We start from the raw sequence: 13,937 nt of genomic DNA on the forward strand, positions 1-13,937 counted from the left end.
TATCCACTTCTGCCTGTCCCCACCGCCAGCACTCTGCTCCAAGCTACCATCATTTCTGGCCTGGGCCACCCCACTGGCCTCCAAGTGACCTCCCTGCGTCTAACCTGGCTTCCAAGCTATCCTCTGCACTGTAGCCAAAATGATCTTTTAAAAGGCAAATCTGATGGTGGCAATATTCCCAAAGCTTCCCACCACGCTTGAAGAAGAGCTGAAAAAAACAAGCCTTGATGTGACCTGACCCCTGCCCTCCCTTGCAGCTTGAATGCAGCCTCTCTTAAACTTATTCTTTCTGCTCTGTTCACAAAATATATCCAATGTTCTTGCCTACCCCAGGGCCTTTGCACATACTGTTTCCTCTCGTCTATTCTAAATTCCCCCCATCAACTCAGTTTAAGGAGGTTCAATTCCCCTGGCATATGTTCCCAGCATCCTACACAACTCCTTTTAGTCCTCATCAGGTTTGCAATTCCTTGTTTAAGTCAGTCTCCATACTGATAAGGCTAATGGTAATGATACAGAAGTGCTGGCAAAGGAAGGGTGTAGTACCTTTAAATGATACGGAAGTGGGGAACGGAAGTGCTGGGGAGGGGAAGGCATGGTTCCTGGCTAGGTCTCCACCCCTGGGCCTGTGCCCATGGACCTAAGTGAGGACAGGCATTTTTGCTTTCCTGCCCAAATGTTGCATTTCCCAAGACCATCCTGGCCTGCCATGCCCCCATCCTGTGCCTATAAATACCCCAAGACCCTAGAAGGCAGACATACATCAGCGGAGGAACACCTGGCCAGCTGGACATCCAGAGGAACGCACCGACAGGCACCGGCAGGCCACCGACCGGCAGAACAACACAGAATGTGGCTGGGGCAGTCAGAGGAGAACCTGGGCTGCCGAGAGGCCAGGCGAAAACCATCTATCTCCCTTGTGGCTCCCCCATCTGCTGAGAGCTACCTTCCCTCGATAAAACCTTGCACTCATTCTCCAAGCCCAGGTGTGATCCCATTCTTCCGCTACACCAAAGCAAGAACCCTGGAATATGAAAGCCCTCTGTCCTTGTGATAAGACAGGGGTCTAATTGAGCTGAGTAACACAAGCCGCCTATGGAAAGCTAAATTAAAAGAACACCTGTAACACACCTCCACTGGGGCTTCAGCTGTAAACATTCACCCCAGACACTGCCATGGGGTCAGAGCCCCACAGCCTGCCCGTGTGCATGCTCCCCTAGAGGTTTGAGCAGTGGGGCACTGAAGAAGCGAGCCACAGCCCCATCACACACCCTGCGAGGGGGACAAGGGGACTTTTCCCATTTCAGTAATAATAAGAATAATATAAATAGTAAACCACTTTTTGACTAATAAGATATGGGCCATTCTATGCACTCTCTATCCCAGGTACTTTCCATGAAGAGACCTGGCTGCACCAGCTTGTGAAGGCAGGTGGTAAAGTTTTCAGGAACGTTGTGAGTTATTTGAGTGGTAGCTTGCAATCTGCCATGGTGAGAGTATTTGACCATGGAAATCAGTAAATGGTATAAACCCATGCTTTAAAAAAGAAAATCACCTTCTTCCTGAAGAGCCCGTTGTTAAACCTTTGCCAGCCCACCACAGTTGCCATGCCCTGTATCCTTTAGTCCTCAGCTCTGTAGGTAGCCCATTTTACAGACGGGGGAAAAAGAGGTTAAGTCACTTCCCCAAGATTCAAGAACAATTCAGGAGGCAAGCCACGCTATGAGTCCAGGTATTGAATTCCAGAGCATGAGCAGTTCACCTTTACGTCAGCGCGTTGTAATGTCAGGAAGGTGGGAGACACTGGTTTGACTTCTCTCCGATAGCCCCAGCATAGAGCTCAATGTTGAGCACAGCGAGCATTGCTCAATAAATATACACTTCACGCAAAAGTTGTTCATGTCTCAGCACATGAAAAAAACAGAGATATTTTCTGATACGACTTGCTAAAGTAGCATCAGAAAGATACCAGGCACGATGGCCAGAGGCCTGAATCTTGGTTCTAACGCCATCTTTAATTCAACAGGCAATTGCTAGCAAATCACTAGCAGTTTTCTCTTCTGCAAAAGAAGGACTTTGACTAGATGATCTTCATAGTCCCTTAATCTCTCAAATTATTTGAATTTACATATAACATAACATCTGTTATTTTCACAGGTGTATGGGCTCCTCTTTTGCTAGGTACTGTGTTTCCAAGATCTGTCGACCACAGCCTCCTCATTCTGTCTGGCAAATTCCTACTTTGCTTCAAAAATGTCATCTATTATTACCTCCTCTGGGAAGCCTTCCCTGATTGCCCAAAGCTAGTCACTCCCTGCATAGTGCCCCTATAACCCTGTTTTTATTTTAGGGGCTGAATCTAATTATTATAATGTAACAGTAGCCATCTCCCTTTTTTTTTTTTTTTTTACCTTTTGTCATTTCCCATTCTAGAACTGTAAGCTGATAGAGGTGTACTGATATTATTGATTTTGTGTGTTCAGAGCATGTGTTTGTTGAGTAAATAAATGGGTGACACTTCTACCTGGGTCCTACCTTCAGAAATTCATATCTAATTGGTCTGGGGTTTGACCTAGGCACTGATCATTTAAAGTGTGGCCAAGGGTGAGGATCTCTTTTACACACGCACACACACACGTACACAACACCTGGTTCCAAACGTCTACATCAATGGCCCTACTTATTATTGAGATTGTTCTTTACTTCAATAGAGAGTTGAGGATTGGCTGCAATGTGCCTGTTATGATACCTACCCATCTCCTTATAGGCCAGCTCCATCACTCACGTCTACGAGTGTCTTTGAAACACTAGAGATACCAGAAGCTCTACATGCAAAAAGTGTCCTGGAACAAGACCCACTCTCCAACTGACTTCAGGGACAGCCTACGCTCCTGGTTTCCTCCTACTCTGACCACTCTTTCTCAGGCTCCTTCCCAAGTTCCTCCTGTCATCTTTAATCCTGCATGCTGGTGTTCCCAAGCACCATATTTGGACTTCTCCACCCTATCATGGTAATCTTATCCGGTCCTGTGGCTTTAAATCCTGTCTAGATGCTGGTTGCTCGTCTACTCAACACCTTCCATGTCTTCCCATCCAAAGTCCTTGCCCTGCCTGACTTTCCAACCTCATCTCCCATCACTCTCTTCCCCACTGACTCCACTCCAGCCACACGGGCATTCTTGCTCTTCCCCATCAACACCAGGCTCCCTCCCACTTGTAATCTTGCTGTACCCTCTACCTGTGACAACCCCCTCCCCCAGATTCATGGACTTCCAGGCACTTCTCCAGTGAATACCAGTGGACCAAATGGAAAACCCAGCCCCAGGGAGCTCCTGCAATGGAGGAGGGAATGTGGATGGAGAGGAGGACGGAGGAAGGAGAGAAGGGGGGATGGATTTCCACAGCTGGCCCCATCCTGGGATTCAGGTCTCTGCTCCATGTCCCCTCCTCAGAGAGGCCTCCTTAACCAGCCTGCCCAACCCTCCCTCACTCTCCTTCCCTTACTTCTCACTATCTGAAATTATGTCACTTATTTTCTTTCTTGTCTGTCTTCCCCTCTATAATATAAGCTTTATGAAGATGGGGGCTTTACCTTCCTCCCTTCTATACCCCAGAGCTTAGAGCTGTGCCAGCCCATGGCAGGCAGGTCATAAATACTAGTTTGAATGAATGAACTACATCCCTTTGGAGCTGGACCAGTAATTTTTTTTATTGTGACTGCAATAGAATCTCCCATAGATCCACAGAAAATAACACCTGAGATGTGCTTATCTCAGGACAGAAAATTCAAAGGCTGAATTTTAAATAAATAGACCTAAACATTATCTCTTTCCATCTACTCCTAATTGGTAGCTAGCCAGACATTGACATTTTAACAAGAGTAGGAATCAGAGCGCAAATGAGAGACTATACTATCTATAAAATAATATTATTAAAAATTTATAATATGCCTGCTATAATTTTTGGTTTATGTATTTCTTTCTCTATACTCTTTATTTTCTCTGTCAAAGTATAATACCTCATTGATCTTCCTGCCTCTGGTCGTTCCCCAATTAACTCAGTCTTTATATCAACACCATTTCTTTTTTTGAAGACAATATCTTTGAGTTACTCTTCCTTGCACAGAAACCCTCAATGCCTTCTTATTTCCTGGCAAGTCAAGTCTAAATTCCCTTACAAGGCTTCTTTTGTTTTTAACTTTAAAAAAATGTAGTAAAATACACATAACATAGAATTTACCATCTTAATCATTTTTAAGTGTACAGCTCAATTGGGCTAAGTAGTTCACATTGCTGTACAACCATCATCACCATCCATATCCAGAACTCTTTTTGTCTTGCAAAACTGAATCTCTGGACCCATTAAACAAATCCGCAATTTCCCCTCCCTTAACCATTGGTACCCACCATTTGACTCTCCATCTCCAGGAATTTGACTACACTAGGTACTACATAAGGTTTTTAAGCTGTTTTATGCTTTGTTTCCCTCCCATGCTGATATGGTTTGACTCCCCCGAAATCTCACCTTGAATTTTAGCTCCCATAATTCCCATGTGTTGGGTGAGGTACCCGGTGGGAGAGAGTTGAATCATGGGGGCAGTTTCCCCCATACTGTTCTCATGGTAGTGAATAAGTCTCACGAGATCTGATGATTTTACAGGGGGGTTCCCCTTTCACTTGGTTCTCATTCTCTCATCTGTCACCATGTAAGATGTGCCTTTCGCCTTCTGCCATGATTGTGAGGCCTCCCCAGCCATGTGGAACTATGAGTCCATTGAACCTCTTTTTCTTTACAAATCACCCAGTCTCAGGTATGTCTTTATCAGCAGCATGAAAACGGACTCCACATGCCCAGCACATGTAGGATAAGTTCCAGTGTAAGTACAAAATGCATTGCCACAGCTGTCAGACGAGCTTTTGGTCCTGTAGGAATGTGCTCACCTCACCCTGTGGCCTTTGCCTATGTGATTACCATAGTGAGAACATTCTCCCTTTCTCTCTTTGCCCATCCAAATTCTCCCTGTCCTTAAATGTGGTCTTCAATTTTCATATCTTCCTTGGCACCTCACCCCATTACTCTTGCCCATACTAGACTCTCTCTTTCTGAAACTCATATTCCATTCATTGGAAATACCAAACATTTCAAATTTATGAATTCACCAGCTGTTCTTCGCAATATACCGTTGTCTCCTTCAAAAGTTTCTAAACTTCCAAATGGGGAAGGGATCGTGTCTTACATGTCATCCATACCCTTCTCTTAGAAAAAGCAATTGATACAAAGTAGAAATTCAACAAATATTGACTAATATATGATTTTTACCTTCTTGAAGTTTTAAAATACTTCAAATTGCTCTCCAACATCACTGGGCAACTCTCTTGAATCTTTTCAAGAAAATGTAGTTACAGCCAATAACTGTCCATTGTTTAATCTGACCACGTGGATAAAAGATGGTTCTAGCATGGTTCCAACAGAGTTAAATTTGTAGAGGTGTGTTCCTGAAATGAGCTGCTGTGATCTCCCAGATCATGCAGAAGTTGCTTAAGTAAAATACTAATTGAGAAGTGAACCTTCACATCACCATTCAACATCTATCACTCAGCTCACTCTTTCCACACCAGTAAAAAGACCTAGAAACATCAGGATGATTATAAAGTGCAGATACTGGGAATTAGCACAAAGGCAAACCAGAAGCCGGCCTCTCTTGGCATCATTTTCTCACCTACCTGTGTAAATGAACCTTCCTGGGGCTCCTTTGCAGAACTGTTTAGATTTATAAGATAATGTCACCTCCACCACGCCTGGGATGTGCCGGGGAGGAGTCTGTACTCTGATGGCATGAGGGGTTATTAGCTGAGGAATGAATAGGCAGGGAAATAAAATACCCATTAGACAAGCCATCACCAAGGACATAAGGTGTACAGCATCTCCCACTATTGCTCCCCAGGGGCTTCTTTCTCTCTGCTCTACTCTAACTGTAGTACTTCTAGCTCCAAATGCACTCTGCACATCCCTGTCCTGTCTCTATCTGTCTGTGTGTGTCTCTGTCTGTCCCTCTGTGTGTGTGTGTCTCTCTCTCTCTCCACGCCCCACCCCCTGCCCCACAACCTTGGAATTTCCTCTCAACTCAACCAATCTAGGTCCTTTATTTCTACAAGCCCAGCCCCAGTCCCTCTCACCTCCTGCTACCAACCCCACCCTCATCCCTGGAATCCTTTCCTCTGCTGAACTCCTATCCTGCTTATGACTTCAAATATTGATCTGGAAAGTTCCAACTCCAACTTAGCACTGTCACTGATCTTTTTGTAATGTTTTATATTATGATGAAAGTCAAACACATCCAATTTAGAACATTTGGAAATTATAGAAAAATATTTTTAAAAAATTAACATCATAGAGATGATCAATATCAACATTTGTTTTGTTTCCAGTACCCTTCTATAAATGTGTGCTATATAACTAGATTTTACATCCATAGGCACTGTTATCCTTATTTTTTTTCCTGCTTAGTATTACAGTGTGAGCATATCCTTTCTCCTGTATCATTTGAAGTTTTTCAAAACATTTTTTAACGGTGGAGTGACATTCCATCACTTTACAATTCTAGATTTCTAAGTTTTCACCATTTTAAATAATACTTCAGTGGATACTTATCTTCTTAAGAAACTCATGCCCGATTTGCTATGACTTCTATGCTTTTTTACCCTTGGTGTTTGTGCTGCTGATGCTCTAGGAATGACTAGTTTCCCAGATCAAAACAATCTTTGGGCGAAAGGAGATCAGAGTAAGCCTGATGCCTCTGCCTACCTCGCTCCATACAAGCATGGTCCCAAACACCACTTGGAGACCATCAAAGAAGTTGTCCCCAATGATGATGACCATGGCTCCTCCTGTGGTCCAGCCTTCACTCGGGCTAATGGCTTTGATGCAGGGGGTAGCTAAGAAGACAGGAAAGAAAAAGTCAGGTTTGTTCTTTCATGAGTGTCCAACTTTTTGGCTTCCCAGGCCCACGTTGGAAGAAGAATAATTGTCTTGGGCCACATATAAAATACACTAATGCTAACGATAACTGATGAGCTAAAAGCAAACAAACAAAAAAGGTTCATGTATAATTTTTATGATATCCCCCACCACAGATAAGAAAAAGAATCCTTGCCTTCAAAGGATTGGACAACCACAAATAAACAAAAAAGTCCTTGCATTCAAAGGGCTGGACACCATATATGGTTGAAGCTTAGAGTGTTGGGGATGGGCTGCTTTTGAAAGCTGTTGGTCATTCCAAGAAGTTCAAGCTGAGATTTGTTGACTTGCCATCATTCCCTAATTGGCTGTTGGTTTTCACCGAGTCATTAAAGCCTAATGAGTTGACCATTATGTATGAAAAAGTAAAACACTTAGGTAATTGTGCAAAGGGTGTTTGAAAAACCCTGTTGTTTTTGCCCATATTTTTATAAGTTGATCACACTGGAAATGTGTAAATCCCCTTTCTCTCCCCACCTCCTCTGCCCTAAGATGTTAAGATTTACAAGGCCTGTTAATGGGCCAGAGAGAGAAGGAGAAAGCAAAATCTATCATAGTTGAAGGCTTTTTTCAGCTCTATCAAGAGACAATTTCTAATCACTCTACTAACTTTGTAGGAAGGATTTTCCCCACTTCTTCCATATGCTCCAGGCCTCTGGACTTTATATCCCAACAGGAACCCAATATGGTTTTCAGGCCATAACTAAAGTCAATCCATCACTCCATTTCCAAAGTTGACAGGGTCAAAGGTAGAGGAGAACTTTGGCAGGACTCCAAAAACATGAGCCCCCTTTGAACAGCCAGTCAATCACATCCAATCAGTCAAAAGAAACTGGATGGGTTCCTAGTCCTGAACTCTGGGATTTTCTTCTCCCCTTTCAGTGCTCACTGTGGGAGAATTAACACCACTCCAAATTCTTTACTGATTCAATCATTTTCTTTCAGTTCATTAATTCCTGTTTACAATGATACAAGATACATTTTCAGGCTGAGTTAGCGTGGGAGGTGGGGGTTGGGTGGTAATATATAACAAAACATCACACTAGAATAGTAGCCTAATTTGACCATACATTCTGTCTTATAAGCTCTTTCTATACCACTGAGTTGGGGCGTGCAGAAGGAAGGGGAATAACTAAAATGGAATTTACTTAGATTTGTCAGTTATCTTCATCGATATACTTTAATTTTTTGGACAACTTGAAGTTTAACAGTTACCAGTATTTCTAATTACTTTAATGCACTTGGAAAACTACCCAGAACAGACCGTGATTTCTTCTTGTCCAAGCAAACAAAAATCAATTAGCGTCAGTTTCTTTCCAAACATTGTTTTGTTTTGCCTACAATCTGTTTAAGGGCACATCTGACACTTATTCATACATGTCTGGCACTGCAGTGTTCCTGTTTAACTAAGATGTCATAGGTCTACGTTTGCCTGAAATGCCCGTCTCGCAAAAAGGAAAACACAGAACAGAATGGAAGAGAGTGGGAGGCATGAGGACTTGGCACGGGCTGGTAGACGTGTGGGGCTTACAGTGGAGCAGGCTGGAGTCCGTGTTTACAACTTCGTTAAGAAAAAATCCCACATGGTCCTGTGTACTTTCTCTTCTCTGACTGCGAGACATAAATTTGAAGTTCGAACAAGGAAATTCGTGGAGAATTTCATGTGTCTACTATGCTGAGCGCAGGCAGCCCTACCTTCTGATGGGTCAAGTCTTCTTGCTCTCCGTCCATGTTTGGAGTTGTTATGAACAAACATGTTGTCAGAAACAGCTAGGACGTGTCCATCCACGTTCACTGTTGTTGACAACACAACCTGCATATTGAAAGTAAAAAGGAAAAAGCAGGTGCAGTGGAATTAGTTTCACATAAAGTAGCAAATGCACCAAAATTCTTTTTTGCCACAATTCCATATAGCAAAGGGGAGATGGGACAGAACTTGGGACTCAACAGAGTTTTCTCCTTCTGTAATTATGTCAGAACTTTACAGAAAAAGTGGCTGCCCTTCATCCATGCATTGTCAAGAATCTTTGCTCAAAGCACACCCATGTAATGAAGTGGAGAAAATGGCTATCTGCCTGCTGCTTCCAGAAACCTGATTCTCTATCAAAAGACCTGGACCACCACTGCCAGTAGAGCCTCCACCACAGAAAACTGGTTGTGTGCCACGTGGAAGCTGAGATCTACACACCAGCTGGAAAGTCACTTCTCCAAGCTCCGGAATGGGTTCTTGCACTTCAGACGGGTCCTGACATCATGCCCAGCACTGAGATGCTGGCTGGTGGATTGTCTGTGGTGTTGCTGCACAGTAGAGAGTGGTGGCAGTGATGCCTCGACTTTTGCTGAGAAGATAAGGTTGCCATAATTCAGTGTTGAAAACACAGGAAGTGTAGCATCTAATGAGGGTGAGGGGAGAGGTGGTGTGGAGCAGTGGGAGAACATGGGTTTGGAGTCAGGAAGAACTGAATTCAAATCCCAGGCCTGCTGTCGCCTAACTTGCAACCATGAAAAACTTACTTAATCTTGTCTAATCTCAGTTTTTCTTATCTGTAAGATATAAATACCAATGTGTATCTCACAGTGCTCAAATGAGGTATAATGAGATACAGGCACACATCCCTAGTCCAAGAATCTGAAATCCAAGATTCTCCAAAATCTAAACCTTTTTGAGCACTGACATGATGCTCAAAGGAAATGTTCATTGGAGCATTTTGGATTTTGGATTTTCCAGAGTAGGGATGCTCAACCAGTAAATACAGGATGCAAATATTTGAAAACCCCAAATCAGAAGCACTTCTAGTTCCAAGCATTTTGGATAAGGAATACTCGACCTGCAATACATATAAAGGCTTCAGCACAGTGCTTTGTGTGTGCCACACTGGGATGCATTCGTGTCCTAACTGCCTTGCCCATGCTGGGCTTGACCAGACCATAAGACAGATGACATTACTCACACACAGAGGTTATCCCATGGCCTAACCTCTGGGGGAAGTCCTAGAAAGAGGCAGATAGGAAATAGGTACCAACAGTTACAAGGCATGGTCCCTAACCTCAAAGAGTTCATTTTCTGGCTGGAGAATCATAGTTAACACAGGAAACAAGTAGCACAAAGATTGATATCGAATCAAGTTCCAGCATGTGTACTGCAGATCCGGGTCGGGGAGAAGCTCAAAGAAGTGGCTATCAGCAAAGGCTGACCAAGCATAGCAGAAGGGAGAAGACCTGGGTGGTGTTCCCACTGAATCACTTGACCCAGAACACGAGCCACCCTAGACATGGGTCTACTTCTCAGTTCACATCAGTTATGCTTGGCCATTATTATTATTATTTTTGAGAAAAGAACAATAACTTGTTATATACATACTCACACACGTATGGACCTTTTGAGAAAGGGCACTAAATAGGTACAAAATGGAGAGTTGTGTTTAAAAATGACTCTTCCTGTCTACTCCCAAATTAAAACGGTTGATATTCTACATGTATTTGTCCTTTCTTATTTATTAAATGGAGGGCAGGGGGCTTGATCCTGCCATATCTTTTTTTTTTTTTTTTTTTTTTTTTTTTTTGAGATAGAGTCTAACTTTGTTGCCCAGGCTGGAGTGCAGTGGCACCATCTTAGCTCACTGCAACCTCTGCCTCCTGGATTCAAGCAATTCTCCTGACTCAGTTTCCCAAGTAGCTGGGATTACAGATGACTGCAACCATGCCCAGCTACTTTTTGTATTTTTAGTAGAGACAGGGTTTCACCGTATTGGCCAGGCTGGTCTTGAACTCCTGACCTCAAGTGATCCACCGGCCTCGGCCGCCCAAAGTGCTGGGATTACAGAAGTGAGTCACAGTGCCCAGCCCTACTTTACCTCTGAATATGAAGGAATGAGGCAGCATTTCAAAAACCTTTTATTATGAATAATTTCAAGCAAACAAAAGAAACAGGATAGCATAATGAATCCCCAGTACTTATCATTCAGCTTCAAGAATTGTCAAAATATTGCCATTCTCATCTCAGCTACAGTAGACCCCTTATCCAAGAGGTCTATGCTCTAAGACCCCAGTGGATGTCTGAAACCTCAGAGAATATCAAACCCTATAATATGCTTTTTCCTATACATACCTATGATAAAGTATAATTTATAAATTAGGCACAGTAAGACATTAATGACAATAACTAATATTTGAAATATAACAATTGTAAAAAGATATTGAAATAAAAGTATGTAAAGGTGGTTTCTCTCTTTTTCTCTCCAAATGTCTTATTGTACTGTACCTTGGGTAACTGAAACCACAGAAAGTGAAACCTCAAAAGTGGGCGGGGGGACTACTGTTTACCACCACCCACTCCCAACCCTCTACTCAGCAATGATAATAATCACAGGTTTGGGTTTTTTTGTAGGTAAAATTTACATGCATTGAAATGCACAAATCTTAGCTGTCCAATTTACACTGAAATCAGGAAGTAAGACTATTTCCATCTCCCCAAAAAGTTATCCTGTGTTCCCTCCCAGTCCATCCTACCTCCATCACCAGCAAAGCAATACTTTTCTGATTTTTTTCTTTGCCCTAAAGAGTTTTTCAATGACATCTTTTTAAGTTATTACATATTTTTAGCATAATAGGTTTGGGAAAATCCCTAAAACCCATGAGTCCACAAATCATCTCATATAGTCTCACACCTTGAACATGGTGGTAACTTATGCAAAATTTTACATGAATAAGTGAGTGTCAGTCATCCAACCCAACAGATAATTGACTGAGCTTCTACTATGTGACAGGCCCCAGAGATTCAAAGAATAAACTTAAAGGAACTTCAGTTGTCATTCAGAAAATTATCAATATAATTGCTCACAATTCAGGAGTACATCCTGTCTAGTGCTGGGTCTGTTTTCAATTGTGTCCATGTTAACATGTTACAATCTGGGGAAATTCCTTCCAGAAAGTTCCTATCACACAGTGGCAAACATTAAGATGGCGGCATCCATCATTCCCCGCAAGTTCTCATGTTCTTATCAAAGTGATCTCAGCAAAACACAAGGTCATGTCACAGCCGAAGGGAGAGGTAGAGCCTCATGGCCACGAGGTTAAGATGAACATGAAGATAGTATTGCCTACCATCCGAAAATAATAGGAGAAGAGAGAGAAGAAAGAAGAATCAAACCACTCTTACAAATTGTGTGTGTGAATGCATTTACAAAGATATAACTGTCATCTCTGGAAAAAAAAAAGAGAGAGAGAAAACAAGGAGAGGGTGCTTTGGGCTTTAATTCTTCCTTTTTTTCTTTTCCCTCTTTTTTTTTTTTTTTTTTTTTGAGACAGAGTCTTGCTCTATCACCCAGGCTGAAGTGCAGTGCAATGGCCTGATCTCAGCTCACCACAACCTCTGCCTCCCATGTTCAAGCGATTCTCCTGCCTCAGCCTCCTGAGTGGCTGAGATTACAGGCACCCACCACCACACTAGGCTAATTTTTGTATTTTGTGGGTTTCGCCATGTTGGGCAGGCTGGTCTAGAACTCCTGACCTCAAGTGATCCTCCCGCCTCAGCCTCCCAAAGTGCTGGGATTACAGGCATGAGCCACCGTGCCCAGCCGTGGGCATTAAGTCTTAATGAGCTTTCCTAGGCACACTAAGGGGAACCTGGGCCCTCTCTGAGGATTGCGTGGAGGTAAACAGCCTTCTCTCTGAGGTTGCTTTAATTCACTCCACAAGCTCCTTGTCATACCATCCATTAATACTCCCTATGCGTTCCTGCCACAAATTTGGGGCTTTCACGAGCCAGCTGATTTCATCATTGTCCATTTGGGTGGAGTGAGACTTAGTTCCAAAGTGAACATTTCCCGAATGACATACCCTGATGGTTCAGATGCACTTCATTATTTTCTATTAACAATAGAAATAAATTTTAATCTCTTGCTGGCTCACGCTGGCCTCTCATGACAGCTAGGGAATTAACCTGAATTATGTCAGTGTCTGCAAAATTTATTACAAGATTTTAAATTATGTCCAAATGTATGTGCGTGTGCATCTGTACATATAGATGTGAGGCAAGTTCCAGGTTTTAATATTCCAAATATCTTAGATGGTGAGGTCGCTGGAAGAGCCTGCCAATTCAACTGAATTTGCAAAATGCGATGGATTTAATTCATAAACTCCGCAACAGGAAACCAGACCTGTTTGGTGGTTGTTTCTATACATAGAGACATGCACTTAAATACTGACTTTTACATACATTTGCTTTACTTCTGGAAGAATGAACTACATTATACAGGTGAAGATATATTTGGTACAGTCAAAACTTCAAATTTAAATTCCTTCACTGTTTACTGATGAACAATGACAACGCTGATATTCGTCTATTTGGAGAAGTTAAGATTTCTGAATGTTTTAGGACCAAAGGAAGTGGAATGCGCATTCCAACATCATCTTACTCCCAGGCCTTCCCCTTCCACAAGCCAACTTCTTTCCCCTAGTGAGTATTTCCTGGGTCACGAAGGCTGACCCTTCCCATCTGGAATCAATCAGTCAACCCCTGACAACTTCCTGAAACACCTCACTCCATTTCCTGTTCTCTCCCCCTTCTCGTTTTCCCCCTGGTTTGCTTCACTCTTCAAAACTGCAGGCCACAGCAGCTTAATGTTAGAGGGTCAGGCACAGTTAGACTCCAAAACACTACACAAGGACACCTTTGACCTTCAAAAATCTTTACATCTTAGCTAAACAAATCAAGGTCAACATTTCTTACCATTACCTTGTTAACTATTTGTATGCATCTCTGCCAAGGGTCTTCTGATCATATAACCATCAATACCACTTATTCACCTAAGATCAACTGATCTGATTTAAAAGAAGCAAATGTGTATGGATAAAAGGTGCCATTTGGAGGTGCCTGAAACTGAAAATCACCAGCATTATATTAGCAAACATACGGAGAG

The 13,937-nt window shown here is 42.6% G+C and overlaps 1 protein-coding gene across 1 annotated transcript in view; it reads right to left on the reverse strand.

Moving 5' to 3' along the window:
* The window catches only part of EBF2 (EBF transcription factor 2), a 204,324-nt gene that overhangs the window by 39,525 nt on the left and 150,862 nt on the right, over window positions 1-13,937 (reverse strand). The window contains exons 8-10 of the mRNA XM_001108135.5: window positions 8,713-8,830; window positions 6,805-6,935; window positions 5,724-5,850 (exon numbers count right to left, since the gene is read on the reverse strand). Coding sequence (XP_001108135.1) covers window positions 5,724-5,850; window positions 6,805-6,935; window positions 8,713-8,830 — 376 coding nt within the window. The remainder of the gene's footprint in view (window positions 1-5,723; window positions 5,851-6,804; window positions 6,936-8,712; window positions 8,831-13,937) is intronic.

Source organism: Macaca mulatta, chromosome 8, assembly GCF_049350105.2.
Source record: "Macaca mulatta isolate MMU2019108-1 chromosome 8, T2T-MMU8v2.0, whole genome shotgun sequence".
NCBI classification, from domain to species: domain Eukaryota; kingdom Metazoa; phylum Chordata; class Mammalia; order Primates; family Cercopithecidae; genus Macaca; species Macaca mulatta.